Raw genomic sequence first — 17,963 nt, forward strand, 5'->3', positions numbered from 1 at the left:
ATCACAGGGCCAATACAGATATACTTCAACTTAGACTAACTTTAATGATCCACAGACAACATTCACACACTAGGACCAATTTAGTGTTGCCAATCAACTTATCCCCAGGTGCATGTCTTTGGAGGCAGGAGGAAGCCGGAGTACCTGTAGGGAACCCATGCAGTCACGGGTGGAACATGCAAACTCCACGCAGAAAGATCCCAAGCCCGGGATTGAACCCAGGACTTTTGTATTGTGAGGCACACGCACTAACCCTTGTACCACCGTGCTGCCGTCACTTTGACAAACTTTTTTTTAATTTTAGTGTGTACGCGTTAACATATTGTCACAGTTTTTTGTCTTGGGACTACAGATGTAAATGAGCAACTATAACCTGGCTCATTTACAGTTAATATATATAATGTATATAATATGTGTGTTGTCCTGAATAAAAATAAATGTGAATGTTGAATACTGGCCCTTCATTTGGCCTATTTGGTAGTAGGCCTATATCAATATTTTCCATATTTCCATAACTCCCACGCTGTCCATGAAGGAATGATGACAGTAATATTGTCTGAGGGGATGCACTTTTCTTTATTGTCAAGTTGTATTAACATTCACAACATGTGTATCAGTGTAAGTGTGCATTAGTGTCTCAACACGAAGCAAACTGTTTTAAGCATTTCACAAACAGCACATTTCTGAAATTCTATCCCACAAAATGGTTCAAGTTGTTCCACAACACTGATTTAAGTTTCATCATTTTCATTTTACATAACTGATGAGAATGTTCCAAATAGCTTGTTTTTTTCCCCCAATGGCCTGTCCTGTGGTTGTGGAAGATGGGAGAACTACTAGTGGAAAAAGTAGGTAAAATATTTAAGGCGATTGGAAACCCTAAAAATTATAATTTAATTTAATAAATGTATTTATTAATTAAAAAAATGCAACAACATTATTTAGCATTAACAAAAAAGGAGCAGAAAGAACTAAAACTTTTAAAATCTTCCCGCTATCAGTACAAAGTCATATACAGTTTCAGTTCATTTAAGCTGTCCGGTGCAGCCGTCCTATCATTCTCGGGACATCAAAACACAAAAAATACCTTCTTAAAGTTGATCTGCGACTCGGCAGTGTCATATTCTTGTAACATTGGTCATTTAACATTCTTCTTAAACAAAAAATGGACGCAGATGTTTTGATTTTCTTCCTCAAGATTCCTTTCTAGCTGACTATGGGAATTTACCGGATATGTATGTACCTGTCCCAGCATTATGAGATTCTGTTTGGCTATATTACTTAAAAAAAACTCTTGGATAACACTATCAAATGAAATGAGAGAAGGAACATGCACTCTAGTGTACTTTAACTCCAGTAACTGCTGTCATCATTATTCTCATCCTGTCGTGTATGAATGGGTTAATTCAGTCTTCTAGACATTACCAAAATAACATTACTTGACTGCACTGTATTCACCAAAAAAAAAAAAAAAATACACTGTCAACAATGCCTGAGCTGACTGGAGGTCAGCATGTATAACTAAGGTTAGCGTTGTTGAAGCTATAAATATTAAAAATCTGTGTACTCAGGTTTTTTTGTTGTAATCCTGTATGCTTTAGGGACAACCGTTCTGAACAATACGTAGTGATATGTAACAATTCCTATATTTTGTCAATCCGGAAAGTATTTACAGCGCTTCCCTATTTCCACATTTTATGTTTCAGCTATATTCCAAAACAAAACAAATTTATTGTCCACAAAATTCTACACACAATACCCTATTTTTTTTTTTTTATTGAGCAAATGTGTTAAATAAAAATCACATGTACATGATTATTCACAGCCTTTGCTTAATACTTTGTTAAATCAATTTTGGCATTAATTACAGCCTCAAGTATTTTTGAATAAATAAATGATAAATGGGTTGTACTTGTATAGCGCTTTTCTACCTTCAAGGTACTCAAAGCGCTTTGACACTACTTCCACATTTACCCATTCACACACACACTGATGGAGGGAGCTGCCATGCAAGGCGCCAACCAGCACCCATCAGGAGCAAGGGTGAAGTGTCTTGCTCAGGACACAACGAGGTTGGTACTAGGTGGGATTTGAACCAGGGCCCCTCGGGTTGCACACGGCCACTCTCCCACTGCGCCACACCGTCCCAATGCAAGAACTTGGCACATCTATCTTTGGGCAGTTTTGCCCTCTCTTCCCTGCAGCACATCAGGTTGGATGAGAAGCATCGGTTTTCACCCAGGATACCCCTCCTTCCGCCCGTTTGTAGCTGATAGCCACCAGCGCCCCCCACAACCCCAAAGGGAATAAGCGGTAGAAAATGGATGGATGGATGTCTTAGTTATTGCTGCAATCATCTTTCTCTTTATCCTGACTAGTCTTTCAGTTCCTGTCGCTAAAAACCATGCCCACTGCGTGATGCTGCCACCGCCATGCTTCATTGTAGGGATGGTGTTTGCCTTGTAATGAGCGGTGCCTGGCTCCCTCCAAACATGATGCCAAAGAGTTCAATTTTTGTCTCATCAAACCAGAGAATTGTGTTCTGTCATTGTCTGAGAGTATTTTAAGTGCATTTTGGCAAACTTTTTACCAAGAAATGGGTTCTGTCTGACCACAGTTGTGATCAAAATTATTCAACCCCCACACAATTTTGGTGTTTTAGCAAGTTGGACATTAATTCCGTATTTTGTTTATAGTCATATCAAGTAAAGATGCATTAAATAGACGAATGCAACTTGAATTACAAAATTATATTTTGAAACATACCAGTGTCATTTCTCTTAATATCTCATTGACAAAATTATTCAACCCCTTGAAGATCATAACTCTTAAGAACAGAGTTTGAATAAGGTATTTTCAATCAGGTGTTGGAAACACCTGTAGATGTGATTAGAACCATAACGAGCAACAATTAAACTGAGTGAAAAAGACTGACGCTCAGCTTTTTGTAGATGGTCAATGGTGTATTTGCAACATGAAGTCCAGGGAGTGGTCAAAGAAGTCAAGAGAGGAGTTAATTTCTCTTCATAAGAAAAGATATGGATATAAGAAAATAGCAAAGACATTACACATTCCAAGAGACACAGTTGGGAGAATAATTCGCAAGTTTAAAGCTAAAGGCACAGTGGAATCACTACCTGGGCGTGGTAGAAAGAGGATGCTGTGTGCAACTGCTGTCCGGTATTTGAAGCGTACAGTAGTGAAAAATCCCCGGGTAACAGCTGAGGAACTACAACAGGACATAGCAGAGGGGGGAACGCAGGTTTCGTCCCAGACAATAAAGCGCGCACTACGAGAGGAAGGCCTCCATGCCAGAACTCCCAGGCGCACCCCACTTCTGACTACCAGGCACAAGTAAAATAGACTCCAGTATGCCAAAAATCATCTGGACAAACCCCAAAGATTTTGGGTAACTGTTCTATGGAGTGATGAGACAAAACTGGAACTCTTTGGGCCTATTAATCAACGTTATGTCTGGAGGAGAGAAAATGAAGCTTACCAAGAGAAGAACACCTTGCATACTGTTAAGCATGGTGGGGGGTCAATCATGCTCTGGGGCTGTTTTTCTGCCTCAGGTACCAGGAATATCCAGCGCGTTCAAGGCATTATGAATTCTATTTCCTACAAGGATATATTAGCTGCAAATGTCATGAAGTTAGTGACGAAGGTGAGGCTTGGGAGTCGTTGGACCTTCCAACAGGACAACGATCCCAAGCATACCTCCGAATCAACATCAGAGTGGTTGCAAGAAGCTTGTGTCCGCTTATGTATCACGTTTGAAGGATGTCATTACTGCCAAAGGGTGTTCTACTAAGTACTAAAGATGCATGTAACTAGGGGGTTGAATAATTTTGTCAATGACATATTAAGAAAAATGTCCTTTTTTGGTATTTTGTAAAATAGTGTTACAATTTAAGTTGCATTTATCTATTTGACACATCTTTATTTGATATGACTATAAACAAAATACGGAATAAATGTCCAACTTGCAAAAACACCAAAATTGTGTGGGGGTTGAATAATTTTGATCACAACTGTACAGGCCTGATTGGTGGATTGCTGCAGAGATGGTTGTCCTTCTGGAAGGTTCTCTCTCCACAGAGGAATGCGGTAGCTCTGACGGATTGCTGGACCAAGATGAATGCAGCATTATACAGAGACATCCTGGATGAAAACCAACACTTCCAATACAACATGATGCAGTTTAAGAGGTGCTGCAAAGAGGAATGGGCAACACCGCCTAAAGACAGATGTGCCAAGCTTGTGGCATCGCATTCAAAAAGACTAATTGCTGCCAAAGAGGCATCAAGTATTGAGCAAAGGCTGTTAATACTTCTGTACATGTGATTTTTTTTGTTTTAATACATTTGCTTTTCTTTTTTTAAAATTTGTTAAAACATTTTTCACATTATCTGTAGAATTCCAAGGACAACCACGAATGGCTGTAACATAATGTGGAAAATGTGAAGTACTGTGAATACTTTCCAGATGCACTGTATTCATTGCCTGCTTATAGGTGATAATAGTACTATTTGCGTGTTGAAATATTGGACACATAATTTGATTTCTAATACTGCATATGCTTTAGAGCACATTGTGGTCGGTCAATGTATGAAATAAAATTCCCAAACGTAATCTGTCATTAGATTTTTCTGAAACTTCAACAACACATGATATTTGTTTGACCATTATTGTTAATAGTATTTCTTTAAGAAAGCAGTAATACACACCCTAAAACAAAAATACTATTAAAATGGTAAATAATTGTAAAATACCTTATAACGGCATAAATCATTTTAACTGATCTATTCTAGGTTGATTATTTTTTTCCCTTAGTACGTGCCAAACAAACCATTGCGATTTCATTTTCAGTTGACGGAATTATCTTTGTAATGTGTTACCAGCGTTAATGCGACTGACAGTCCTGAGCATTTCTGAGTTTTGCGGCACAACAATTATCTTTTCCCTGCTAATGTACCGCTTCACAAGACAGTCTAATGCAGAAGGATGGTTGAAAAAAAAGACTTTTTCATTATTATTTAATGCTACTAGTAATGTTAATGTATTTTTTGAGCAATTCCTACTGAACATGATTAGCTCCTTTTTTTCGAAATGAAGTGTTAGCTTGCAGGTCTACTTAACACCAGTGTGCAACATAGTGCTTATGTCTCTGTGTCGGCGCACTCTCCAGATGCCAAGCACTTGCGGAGAATCTTTTGGTAGAATGGAGAGAAGACTAGCTTATTGAAGTTGATGAGGTGACTGAAGCGAATTGCAAGTTCTTTCAGTTCCTTGTTGACTGGTGCGAGACCTCCAGGCAGAGGAGGGCTCTTGTGTTGACCGGACTCAAGGAATGCCAAAAGGTAGTTTTGAATCCTGGAATCTGCAAGAGGGCAAAAATGATAGATCAGTCAATTCAAGGCCTACAAACTTCCCCGTTACACAAAAATCCCAAACATTTTCCACATTAACCTGCGTGCTTTCAGCACAATATATCAAGTCAAACTCCCTGTGTGTTTAAAATAACTGGCCAATAAGGCTGATTCTAATGATGCATGACATTATCAGTGCCAGTGTATCTATACAGTCAGAGGCGTCAAAATGTGTTCTGTCATTTAAATATATATATATATATATATATATATATATATATATATATATATATATATAAAATATTGATTGATTGAAACTTTTATTGATAGATTGTATAGTACAGTACATATTCGCCTTCTCCATCCATTTTCTGTATGCTTGAATTAAATTAACTATTCAATTAGTTAATCATCAAATAAGACTAACTACACCCCATTTCAACAATGCTAAATGGTTCGTTCCGCCTGCATCGCGACAAACCCAGCATAAAACACTTAACAGTTTTCATGAAGTCATCGAAGCTCATCTTCTAGCATTCACCCACGGTGCCAAATATTTGGGAACCAGGATGAAGTGATATAAGTAAAAATAAAACTAATATCTGGCAGCATAGGAGAATGTTAAATCCAAGTTTCACTTTTCTATCTATTTCTAGCTATCTGGTGCATTCAAAGACACGCGGTTATATTTTGAAACACGGGCTTCACTAGTTAAGACAGCATTGATGCACTAATAAAATAATCATAACAATATTTATGCATTATTACGAATCGTATTTTCCTCTGACGATAATCTCTACTTTATACTTTAAAGTAAAGGGAAATTTGACATATTTATAATCATATTTAAGTGAATGATGATAGTTTTTATGACTATTTAAACTCATATGCTGGTTGGTCACTTTTTGACACTTTTTTAACAAAACCTAATTAGTTTTTTTTTTATCTAAATGCACTCTAAATATGTTAATCCCATCTTTAAAAACGTCAAAAACATCCATCCATTTTCTACCGCTTATTCCCTTTTGGGGTCGCGGGGGGCGCTGGCGCCTATCTCAGATACAATCGGGCGGAAGGCGGGTACACCCTGGACAAGTCGCCATCTCATCACAGGGCCAACACAGATAGACAACATTTACACTCACATTCACACACTAGGGCCAATTTAGTGTTGCCAATCAACCTATAACTTGGGTTTCTACATGTGTTTCAAAAAGCTAGTTTTAACCAATTCCATGCAATAATTTGTATTTTAGTTAATGTAAACCTACCCAATATGTGTATTAATTGTGGCGATGTTGGGTTTAGGGTGGGATTGGGAGCCACCTGGGGCCCAGAATTCGGTGCCTGTGACTGTACGATACTTGCCTGACTAACTCTTCCGGGATGCTACAATAACATTTACGGCTTTTGAAGCTCAGTGCACAACTGCACACACAAGAAGGAGACAAAGCAGAAGAACGGAAAAGAGACATGGCAACGACGAGCAAGGAGAAGAAATACGCTTGCAAGTTCCAAAATGATTGGAAAAAAATAATTTCATTTCATCGAGGACAGCTCGAAGGGGAAGGGGTATGCTGCCTGCACATCAACCCCGTCCCCAGTTTCAATCAAAAGTTAAAAGTTTCAATCAATCAAAAAAAACAACACACGGCATGCTAGCAGCGACAGGGCTACAATATACTGACCACACCTCCTCTTTTCACCGGATATGTCCTCTTTCGAGGGGCTGTCCAGGTGGAGTTTCTTAAATGCCTCAAATGTCCGGCATTTTAAGTTAGAGTTGCGTGTATTTTCAATGTAGGTTCAGGGTTAAGAAGGGGTTAAAAACAAAACAAAAAATTGTTGGCGCAGCAGCAACAATCGTGAGGGAGGGGCAGAGACAGAGAGCGAGAGAGTTATGATAGACGGGCATGCATCGCCAGGCTCTGCTTTGTATCCATCAATTTATCAGATTTTGCTTGTTATTATCCATAGCAGGGGTGTCAAAAGTGTGCCCCGGAGGCCATTTGTGGCCCACAGCTAATGTTTTAAAGGCCCACGGCATATTCTAAAAACACTATTAAAATAAACAAAAACATACAAGTAAAATAAAAAAGCTTAAAGGCTAAATGTAATTTAGAAAAAGTTGCGACGTTTACTAATAAAACAAAGCTGTTTTTTTTCTTCTTTCAAACTGTCATTGCTCAAAACATAATATTGAATCAAAATCAATGTTGTTATGAATTATTGACCTATCCAAGGTTCCCATTACGTCACATCAAATATTCCACTATGAAAAATATTTTTGGTGGAAGATTTAGCAAATTTTTAAATAACCCAAAAATTTATATTTTGTTTTCTTACTGTACCAAAAATGAACCGAACCGTGACCTCTGAACCGAGGTACGTACCGAACCGAAATTTTTGTGTACCGTTACAAAAAAGAGAAATTAGAATAATATAGATTGGATATAGAGAACATACAAACCCTTTATTTATTCATCCAACCATTTTCTACCGCTTATTCCCTTTTGGGGTCGCTGGTGTCCCTCTCAGCTAAAACCGGGCGGAAAGCGGGGTACACACTGGACAAGTTGCCACCTCATCGCAGGGCCCCCTTTATTTATTTAATCAAAAATATTGAAATTCAACTATTTGGTGCAATTGCAAACAGCTAAAATGATGTATAGAGCAAACTATAACCTGCTACCCAATAATGTTCATTAATTCTTTTAAACAAAAGAGGAAACATAAAGGAACATCTAATTTAAAACATTTATATGTTTGTACAACACTTAAAACCTTTAGCATTTCCGTATGTAGAATTAAAATATGGAATGGATTAACCAAATAAGTTAAACAAAGTACCAATATGATTCAGTTTAAGAAGCTATTCACTACTACAAGTGTTCACAAAGTACAAAGAACAATAAAGTAAAAGTACAAATGGTTATCACACACACAATAGGTGTGGCGAAATTATTCTCTGCATTTGACCCATTACCTTTGATCACCCCCTGGGAAGTGAGGGGAGCAGCGGGCAGCAGCGGTGGCCGCGACCGGCAATCCTTTTTGGTGATTTAACCTCCAATTCCAACCCTTGATGCTGAGTGCCAAGCAGGAAGGTAATGGGTCCCATTTTTATAGTCTTTGGTATGACACGGTCGGGGTTTGAACTCACAACCTACTGATCTCAGGGCGGACACTAACCACTACACCACTGAGTAGGTAACAATTATGATGAACATCTTGCACCCTTCTTTTTGTATTTTGTTTGAGATAAGGATTATTTACATATTTAATATTTGTTGACTTGCTATGATGTATTATTTATTTATTATTTATTCACTGATCTGTTACAAAGAACAATGAAATGGGATAAAATTGCTATGGGATGAAAAGGGGTAGGATTAAATTAGCTCGGCTTCTTCCTACTCCTTTTTAGACGTGCTGTAATGAAACAACTGAAACCATGTGATGAGTTACATTATATCGTATGCATGTTCAAAATAAACTGAAACTGAACTGAACTTCCAAAAGTGGAAAGTTATTGTCGACTTTGCCCCTCACCGTTGAGTGCTCTTAGTACAAACAGACAAAAAAAACATTTTGGGGAAAGGAGCTTACTTACCCATCAGCTTGCGGACTGTGTTGTCCGACTGGATAATGGCTGAGATTTGCCCCATCAAAGTGTTTTTCCGGTCAGTGGATAATGTGGCATAGCCATGTTGGCTTAAACATTGACTCAACTCCATGCAGAGTTTCTCCCCAATCGTCGCTAAGGCCTCTTGCAGACTGAAGGACCTTGGAAAAGGCCATATGATATTGGCATGAAGCAACAAATCACAAAACACATATTTCATATTATTTAAACAGTAAATTGTAGCTATTTGGGGAAGACGGTTTGCTCAAAATATAGTGTTATAAAACACTCGCCAAAACAATTATTGTGCCTTTATACAAATGACGCTTAGGTTTTAATGACACATCAATTAATCAATCATCAATCAAAGTTTACTTATATAGTCCCTAATCACAAATGTCTCAAAGGGGTGCACAAGTCACAACGACATCCTCTACTCAGATCCCACATTATACTACATGTTGGTATATACATTTCAAATAAATGCAAGTACGTTTAAGGCAAAATAATAAACATACTTAAATGAATACCATGTAAACTCTAAAGATATTTGCCTCTTAAGTTGTATAATACATTCAATAAATAATTGTCCACCTTTAAAGTAATTTACATCAAGGTCAAAACACAATACCCAACAAACTGTGAAGTTTCTCAAATAATGGGACTTTACCATAGTGGACATTTCAACGATTCATAAAGCAGGGAATTTCAAAGTGTGAGACATGCCTACCATGGGGGGTACCAGAGCACTTCAATTGAGATGCAAGATGTATTGGCATTGGCGAGTAAAATATGACAGAAACACCCTTGAAAACTGGAGCTAAGCCTTCACCAACTAAGACCATTAGAGGACTCTAAGGCATGGTGTGGACAAATAGGTAAAACAATGACCTGTTTTTGCAGCAGAACCTACATGGCAGATTGATTGATTTAATTCCTTTTGTACACAGTGAAACTTAACCTGCACAATTAAGAAAAGTTACAATGGCAGCAAATGAAACATGTAACAGGCCCTGATGTGGGACCTGAAGAGGAGAAAAGAATCCCTGCTTTACCAACTGACACACTGAGATGGGATTACCACCCTGCTGGTAAAATGGAAATACACTCCGAACAAACTAATTGGAAATTAAACAAATAAAGACTCTTAAATACTAAATAAATTACTCATTGTGACAAACCAGGGTGTCACAGTTACAAACAACACTTAAAACATTAATAATAAATTCATAAAATCGCAAATTGATGAAAAGTTACTGAAAAATAAGCCTCAAAATAACTTTTGCCGCAACGCTTAAAAAAATAATAGACCGCGACAATCGCATTAAAAACATTCAAAATAATAAAATAAAATCCCATCGAGACCTCACATGCATTTTTATACTATAATTTCTCTCATTCTATCTATTCAGTCAATAAACACAATAATATTTATTAAGTTTAAAGCTATCAATCAATCAAAGTTTACTTATATAGCTCTTAATCACAAAATCCAAAGTTATACTCACGGAGTGTGCATGTCTGCAAGCATGGCTTGAACAGTGATTTTAAGCTTCTCCATAAGGCCCGGAAGCCCCGAAATGGCTTCCCCTGTGGTAGTATAGACGATGAGTAGCACGGACGACAGCATGACTAATTGTTCGAGAATCTTCTGCATTTCCTGGAAGCGAGCCTGATCCATCAGCATTGTCTAAACAGGGAAAAACAAACTCAGAAAACAGATTTATGACAAGAATCAAGGCCTGAAAAAAAAACTACACTTGTTTCTTTACCTCAGGAAAGGGTTCTGCGAGGTGGTTCCACTTCAGTAGTCGCAAATATGCTTGATTATGGACATCTGCAGGGAGGAGAGCCGAAGGACCAGATGATGCAGCAGTGGAAGAAACCTCTCTCAAGTCCTTTACTGTGTCCTTAATCCATTTCTCAGTGTAGTCTAAAGCATCTGAAAAAAAAATTAATGGTTTTAAATTAAATTAATGCTATTTAGATTATTAACATAATTATGTTTTAACTTCACCATCAGTTAAACCAGGGTTGCCTAAACCTTTTGACTTGGGGCCGCATTGGGCCAAAATTTGACTGGGGGCCAAAACCCGACAGCATGTAAACTATATATATATATATACATATATACATATATATACACACATATACATATATAATATGTATGTATATATATATATATATATATATATATATATATTAGGGCTGGGCAACAATTAAACATTTTAATCGAAGTTAATCGCACTATTTCTCCGATTAATCGCAATTAACTGCATTGGATACGCAAAGCCCAATAATGAATTCAAAAGTAGTGTGTAGTGCACCTTTATTGCAATATTCTCCCACATGAACAAAAGCGCCAAAACAATTGTTGTGCAAACACAATTTAAAACAGTCCTTGTTAAACAGTAGCAGTTAAACAGCATATTTTATGAAAATCAACTCAAAAAATGTAAATACAAACATTTAATCTTATTGCCACTGCCAGGGTATTTAAGTTATCCTGTTTGTTATGGAAAATAAATATAATCTACATACAAATCTCTGAGCCACAATCATAACATCTGAACAGGCAATTTCTGAGGTAACAGCAGAAACATTTTTTTTTATCAGGGATCTTATATTTAAAAAACCTATATTATAGGTAGTGGGCTGTTTTAGGGAATTTTTGATCAAATTATCCATAGTAGCAATATGAATAATGTGTTTATTCTGCGTAGTGCACTTAAGATAATTATGACCATATCTAGGACTTGATATGATGGGAATTTTCCGATTGTTTGCTTGGTGCTTTGATAAACTGAACGCATCATATACATGGTACTACATTGTGATGTTATGAGCCAGGGAAAAAAATAACTACCCTACCCAGCATGCAACAGTAGTGACGAGAATGCGCGGTAGCCCGGTATAGGTTGTGTCGCCATGACGGTATCTTGTATGTTGTGATATGCACGCTCTGAAAGCAAACGTTAAGAACTCAGCCAACACTCCTCGTCTGCATTATTCATAAATAGACAGACAACACATATACTCCGCTGCTTCACAAGCCGCTGGATGTAGCCGGCAAAGTATTCCAAAACGGCCCGATCTATCCACATCCAGAATCGTCTGGCGGTCGTAAGTGATCCCGGAGTGACCACGCTGTAAGCCAGCCATGAAATTTGCAGAATTGTCCGGTATTTTTGCCGAATGTTCCATCTTTACCAAGAGCCCCTCGACGCCGAAGCTCTTCCGGGCAACGCCATCTTGTTAAGAAAAGGCGTTAACGAAATAAAAGCATGTAAACAACTTCCGCAAATGTGCGATAAAATAATTGTCGGCGTTAATAAATTGATGAGTTAACTCGTAATTAACGCATTAATTTGCCCACCCCTAATATATATATATATATATAAATACATATACACACACATATATAAATAAATAAATATATATACTTATATATATATACATACACATATATATACACATATATTTTACAATGAATTCATTTACGTGGACCCGACTTATTCGGGTGTTACCATTTACTGGTCAATTGTACAGAATATGTACTGTACTATACAATCTATCAATAAAAGTTTCAATCAATCAATATTATATATATATATATATATATATATATATATATATATGAATACACACTTTATTTGCAGCAATCGTGTCACACAATCAGTCCTCGCTTTCCAGGTCTCTGTATCAGCTGATATTTGAAGCAGGCCCCTGTATCCCCATTTAGCTGTCCGGGATATGTCTGCACATTATTCTTTAATTTTGGACCTCCAAAATCAGCATGTCCTCATCCATTTGGAAACAAGATTAATTTTAGTCTTTAAACCTTTGACAAGTTGACTTCATGTCCGTCGCCACCAATGAGGACCGTTTAAAGTGTAAAATACAAACCGCCTTGAAGAAGGAGTATTTTATTTTGAAAGTAAAGCAGACACTATTTTGTGTTTGACTTCCTGTCCAACACTCGCAGATTTTAGCTGAACTGAACGGATTTGTTGCGGTGTCAGGAAAAAATAAAAGTTGTACGTTTATTTGGCGCTGGAATGCGAAATGGCAGTTCGGTGACGTTTTGCAAGTGGTAGAAATTGACACATTGATTTGAATAAAAACGGATAAAGAGTGGGCGAGTGCCGGTCCGCAGCCGGTCCACCATCAGTGGGAATTCGGGGTTAGAGTGTCCCTGCTCATTAGCTTTTTTAACGAGTCTTCCATTTCCGGGAAAAAGATGAAAAATAAGTAATTTGTGTGCAGCAATATTAGCTTGTTAACAGACAGATTTTAATCTGCTGCAGGTGAAATATTAGGCTGGTAACAGTGACAGCGGGAGGATGGGGGAAACATTTTTCCATGATACATAATAAATGACCATGTGAAAGCATAGATTTTTATGTGCATGCTAAGATTAGATGAATATGGGGCGGCATAGCTCGGTTGGTAGAGCGGCCGTGCCAGCAACTTGAGGGTTGCAGGTTCGATTCCCGCTTGTGTCATCCTAGTTACTGACGTTGTGTCCTTGGGCAAGACACTTTACCCACCTGCTCCCGGTGCCACCCACACTGGTTTAAATGTAACTTAGATAGGGTGTCACTATGTCAAGCGCTTTGAGTCACTTGAGAAAAGCGCTATATAAATATAATTCACTTCACTTCACTTATAAATTTGAATGAATGTGCATAAAAGTTCCTTACTAGGTTGTTTGTCCAGAAACTCCTGGAACTTGTTCCTCTCATATTCAACTGACTGCTGCATCAGATGAGGCCTGATGCTGTTTACAGCAAAGTTAGCCATGTCCAACTTCATTAGGTCCAACAGAGAGAAAATAGCCCTAAAGGGAAAAAAGAAAATAAGTCACATTAAAATTAATGCAATTTTATAATCTAAAATTGGTTTATGGGGCACTACAAAAGTACTTTAGTCTTTCAATGGGAATACAAAAATAAACAGAGGTGTTACTCTACGTAAAAAATTCACAAGCTGTCGCATGCATTAAAGTAAGGCAATTTTAGCTAATCAGAAGCATTTGCGGAAAAGATCAAAAACCTTAAAGGAGATCAATGATTAATTTTATATTTTCTGATGTACTAATGTTACAATGTTGGATACTCACGTTAAACAATTTTAAAGTTCACGCATTTGGGCCTGGGCTTGCACACAGTTTTGGATCCCTCTGTTTTGTTGTCTAGCTATGTTGTGATGTAAGAGCGAGGTGGACGTACTTATTTACAAATTAAGTCAAGATCTTAGCCAAACGGGGAGAAACTCCTCTCCCTCTTTCGCGAGGCTATTAGTAAACACAAAAAATGTAGGATAAAGTATCATATTCATCTAATCTTAGCATGCACACAGTAACACCTACATGCAACATGCAAGTATATAAATCATTTTAAAAACATCTTTTTTATGCAGCTCTGAATGGATCAGTGAGAGTTTAGGTGTACCTAATTTGGTGACCTGGTGAATCTATATAATGTAAAGAAGCTTTTTTCAAGTGTCTGGAGAAAAATTAGCGGTGGCGACTTCAAGAAATGACAAATTATGATACTTTTGGAGAGGGTGGGGCAGACTTTCATTTGTAATCTGGAAACACTTCCTGAATCAAAGATCTTGCAGACAGACTCAAAAAACAGGTCATAGAAGTCAGTGTGGATCAAAATTGACAGTCCAGACCACAAAGAAATGTTTTAAAGGTGGATTAAAATCCTTATTAAGTCCCCTTTAATGAATGGAGGCTGATGGATGACAATCACGTGTGGACTGACAGTAAAGTATACTTCTGAAAACCTCCATAAATCAAAATGATTATTTTCTAAAATGTTGTATCGACATTAAGCAAACAAAATAAACTAAAACTTAAAAAGACTAGATGAACTGTCTCCAAAAAGATAGTCATTGTACATTAATCATCATACAAGATATGAGTTAACACACATGCTGAAAATTTCAAATTACATTTTGGAAAACTTATACAAAGGCTAGTTATGCACATCTTTCAGTAAAGGTGACTAAGGAATCTACTGTGAGTAAGCAAATCTATACCTATAATAAACTATATTACTACAGTCTACATTGACATACTTGAGCAGAGGCACAAAATCGGTGATCTCCTTAAGTTTACTGATTTCTTCATCCCTGCAAGGGGCGCAGAGAGAGCCCATCATCTCAATAATGAATTTAGACAGACTGCCAATGTCAAGTGCTCCTTTTTCTGCCTGCTGCTGGATTAGAGCCAAATCCAGGACCTCCTCAATACGGGACCGCAGGTGACCATGGTCCGGCAGTAAGAAAGACAGCAATGTCTGCATAGAAATGATTCAGTGAAAGAAGGGATGAACAAATATGGACGACTAAAGAAAAAAGCCAGCTTTAGTAATTGTGCCTACTGCATATTCTTATTTTATTGACAAAACCCAAAACCAGTGAAGTTGGTACCTTGTGTAATTCATAAATAAAACCGAATACAATGATTTGTAAATGTTCTTCAACCGATATTCAATTTAATAGATTGCAAAGACAAGATATTTATTGTTCAAACTAAAAAACTTGTTTTTTTGGGCAAATAGTCATTAACTTACAATTTTATGACATCAACACATTGCAGACAAGTTGGCACATGGGCATTTTTACCACTGTGTTAAATGACCTTTCCTTTTAACAACACTCAGTTAATGTTTGGGAACTGAGGAGAATTCTTTCTCTTTCTTGCTTGATGTAAGCAAGAAAGTAAGTTGTTCAACAGTCCGGGGTCTCTGTTGTGGTATTTTAGGCTTCATAATGTGCCACACATTTTCAATGGGAGACAGGTCTGGACTACAGGAAGGCCAGTGTAGTACACGCACTCTTTTACGATGAAACCACGTTGTTGTAACATGTGGCTGGGTATTGTCTTGCTGAAATAAGCAGGGGCGTCCATGATAATAGTGCTTTGATGGCAACATATGTTGCTCCAAGACCTGTATGTACCTTTCAGCATTAATGGTGCCTTCACAGATGTGTAAGTTACCCATGCCTTGGGCACTAATACACCCCCATACCATCACAGATGCTGGCTTTTGAACTTTGCGCCTACAACAATCCGGATGATTCTTTTCCTCTTTGTTCCGGAGGACATGACGTCCACAGTTTCCAAAAACAATTTGAAATGTGGACTCGTCAGACCACATAATACTTTTAAACTTTGCAGCTCGGGCGCAGTGGAGCCGGCGCCATTTCTGGTTGTTTTCGATAAATGGCTTTCGCTTTGCACTTACAGATGTAGCGACGAACTGACAGTGGTTTTCTGAAGTGTTCCTGAGCATGTTGTGATATCCTTTACACGCTGATGTCGCTTTTTGATGCAGTCACGGGCATTCAATGTTACATGCAGTGATTTATCCAGATTCTCTGAATGATTGTGAAATCCCTAAATTCCTTGCAATAGCTCATTGATAAATGTTGTTAAACTGTTCAACAATTTGCTCACGCATTTGTTCACAAAGTGGTGACTCTCGCCCCATCCTTGTTTGTGAATGACTGAGCATTTCATGAAAGCTGCTTTTATACCCAATCATGTGACCAATCTGTTCCCAATTAGCCTGTTCACCTGAGGGATTTTCTAAATAAGTGTTTGATGAGCATTCCTCAACTTTCTCAGTCTTTTTGCCACTTTTGCCAGCTTTTTTGAAACATGTTGCAGACATCAAATTCCAAAGGAGCTAATATTTGCAAAAAATGAAGTTTTACAGTTCGAACATTAAGTATCTTGTCTTTGCTGCCTATTCAATTGAATGTAGGTTGAAAAGGATTTGCAAATCATTGTATTCTGTTTTTATTCACGACTTAGACAAGGTGCCAATTTAGCTGGCTTTGGAGTTGGTAATCTTCTTGTTTTTCCCTCCAAAATGAAGCTTGATAAAAACACAAGATGGTAGCGCACTTCACCTCTTTCATTTCAGCCAACAGTTTGATGGCCTGCATGTACCGCGGTGGATCCTCCTTCAACTGAGCTTCCAGACAATCCCAGAATGCTTTGTGCATAATCTCTTTCACTCTGCGCTCCAAACTGTACAGGGAAGGAAGAGGGATCGGATCGCTCTATAGACTTTATAGAAAGTTGAATTCTAGTATGCAAAAAAAAAAAAAAAAACATCTTACCTTCCTTCAGGAAACTCAGAGGGTTTAACTTGAAAAGTCTGGTTAACCAATATTTCATGGGCCAAAGCCATGTTGTTGACTCCCTTTGCTGTCTCCATTAACTCCTCTGCTGACACAAATCTGGGGGGACTGGCTATAAAGGCAAATTTAAAAAAGGTATTTCATTTGTACAAAATGAGTCTATGCTATATGAGCTGTTACTCAAAAATCAAGCACTGGTAGTGAGAGGAAATCCAATTTTCCAGCCCTTCAATCACAAAAACGATCTAAAACCAAAATCACACCAACATTGCAAAAAAAAAAAATACAACTGGAAAATGCTAAAGATAGCAAATGCAGAAATCACAGAAAAGCTACAGGAGAAAAAAATAATTCAAATGCAAAAAACACACAAACCCCAAAATTAACAGCATGAGGGCATTGCTGCACGTTCACAGAAAGAAAAGTATGTTTTCCGGACTACCAGGGGAGCCAAAACTTAGGAATGTCCATCCTTAAAAATCAGAACAGGAAGGTTGGTTAACTTTTTAAAAGGTTCCATCATGTTCCATCCATCCATTCCCTACCGCTTGTCCTTTTTGGGGTTGCGGGGGGTCGCTGGAGCCTATCAGCTGCATTCGGGCGGAAGGCGGGATACACCCTGGACAAGTCGCAACCTTATCATAGGGCCAACACAGATAGACAGTCAACATTCACACTCACATTCACACACTAAGGCCAATTTAGTGTTGCCAATCAACCTATCCCCAGGTGCATGTCTTTAGAGGTGGGAGGAAGCTGGAGTACCCGGAGGGAACCCACGCAGTCACTGGGAGAACATG

The 17,963-nt window shown here is 38.0% G+C and overlaps 1 protein-coding gene across 3 annotated transcripts in view; it reads right to left on the reverse strand.

The window, feature by feature from the left end:
• Positions 1-561: 561 nt before the first annotated feature.
• The window catches only part of tcp11l1 (t-complex 11, testis-specific-like 1), a 19,714-nt gene continuing 2,312 nt past the window's right edge, over positions 562-17,963 (reverse strand). The window contains exons 3-10 of one of the 3 annotated variants that reach the window (XM_061917397.1): positions 17,143-17,275; positions 16,930-17,050; positions 15,088-15,308; positions 13,701-13,837; positions 10,770-10,939; positions 10,506-10,687; positions 8,986-9,149; positions 562-5,383 (exon numbers count right to left, since the gene is read on the reverse strand). In XM_061917397.1, the coding sequence (XP_061773381.1) occupies positions 5,163-5,383; positions 8,986-9,149; positions 10,506-10,687; positions 10,770-10,939; positions 13,701-13,837; positions 15,088-15,308; positions 16,930-17,050; positions 17,143-17,275 (1,349 nt within the window). In that variant the 3' untranslated portion in view covers positions 562-5,162. Of the gene's footprint in view, positions 5,384-8,985; positions 9,159-10,505; positions 10,688-10,769; positions 10,940-13,700; positions 13,838-15,087; positions 15,309-16,929; positions 17,051-17,142 lie in introns of all 3 variants that reach the window. The other 2 variants (XM_061917396.1, XM_061917398.1) reach the window with 2 other exon arrangements.

This window comes from Nerophis ophidion, linkage group LG12, assembly GCF_033978795.1.
Source record: "Nerophis ophidion isolate RoL-2023_Sa linkage group LG12, RoL_Noph_v1.0, whole genome shotgun sequence".
NCBI lineage: Eukaryota > Metazoa > Chordata > Actinopteri > Syngnathiformes > Syngnathidae > Nerophis > Nerophis ophidion.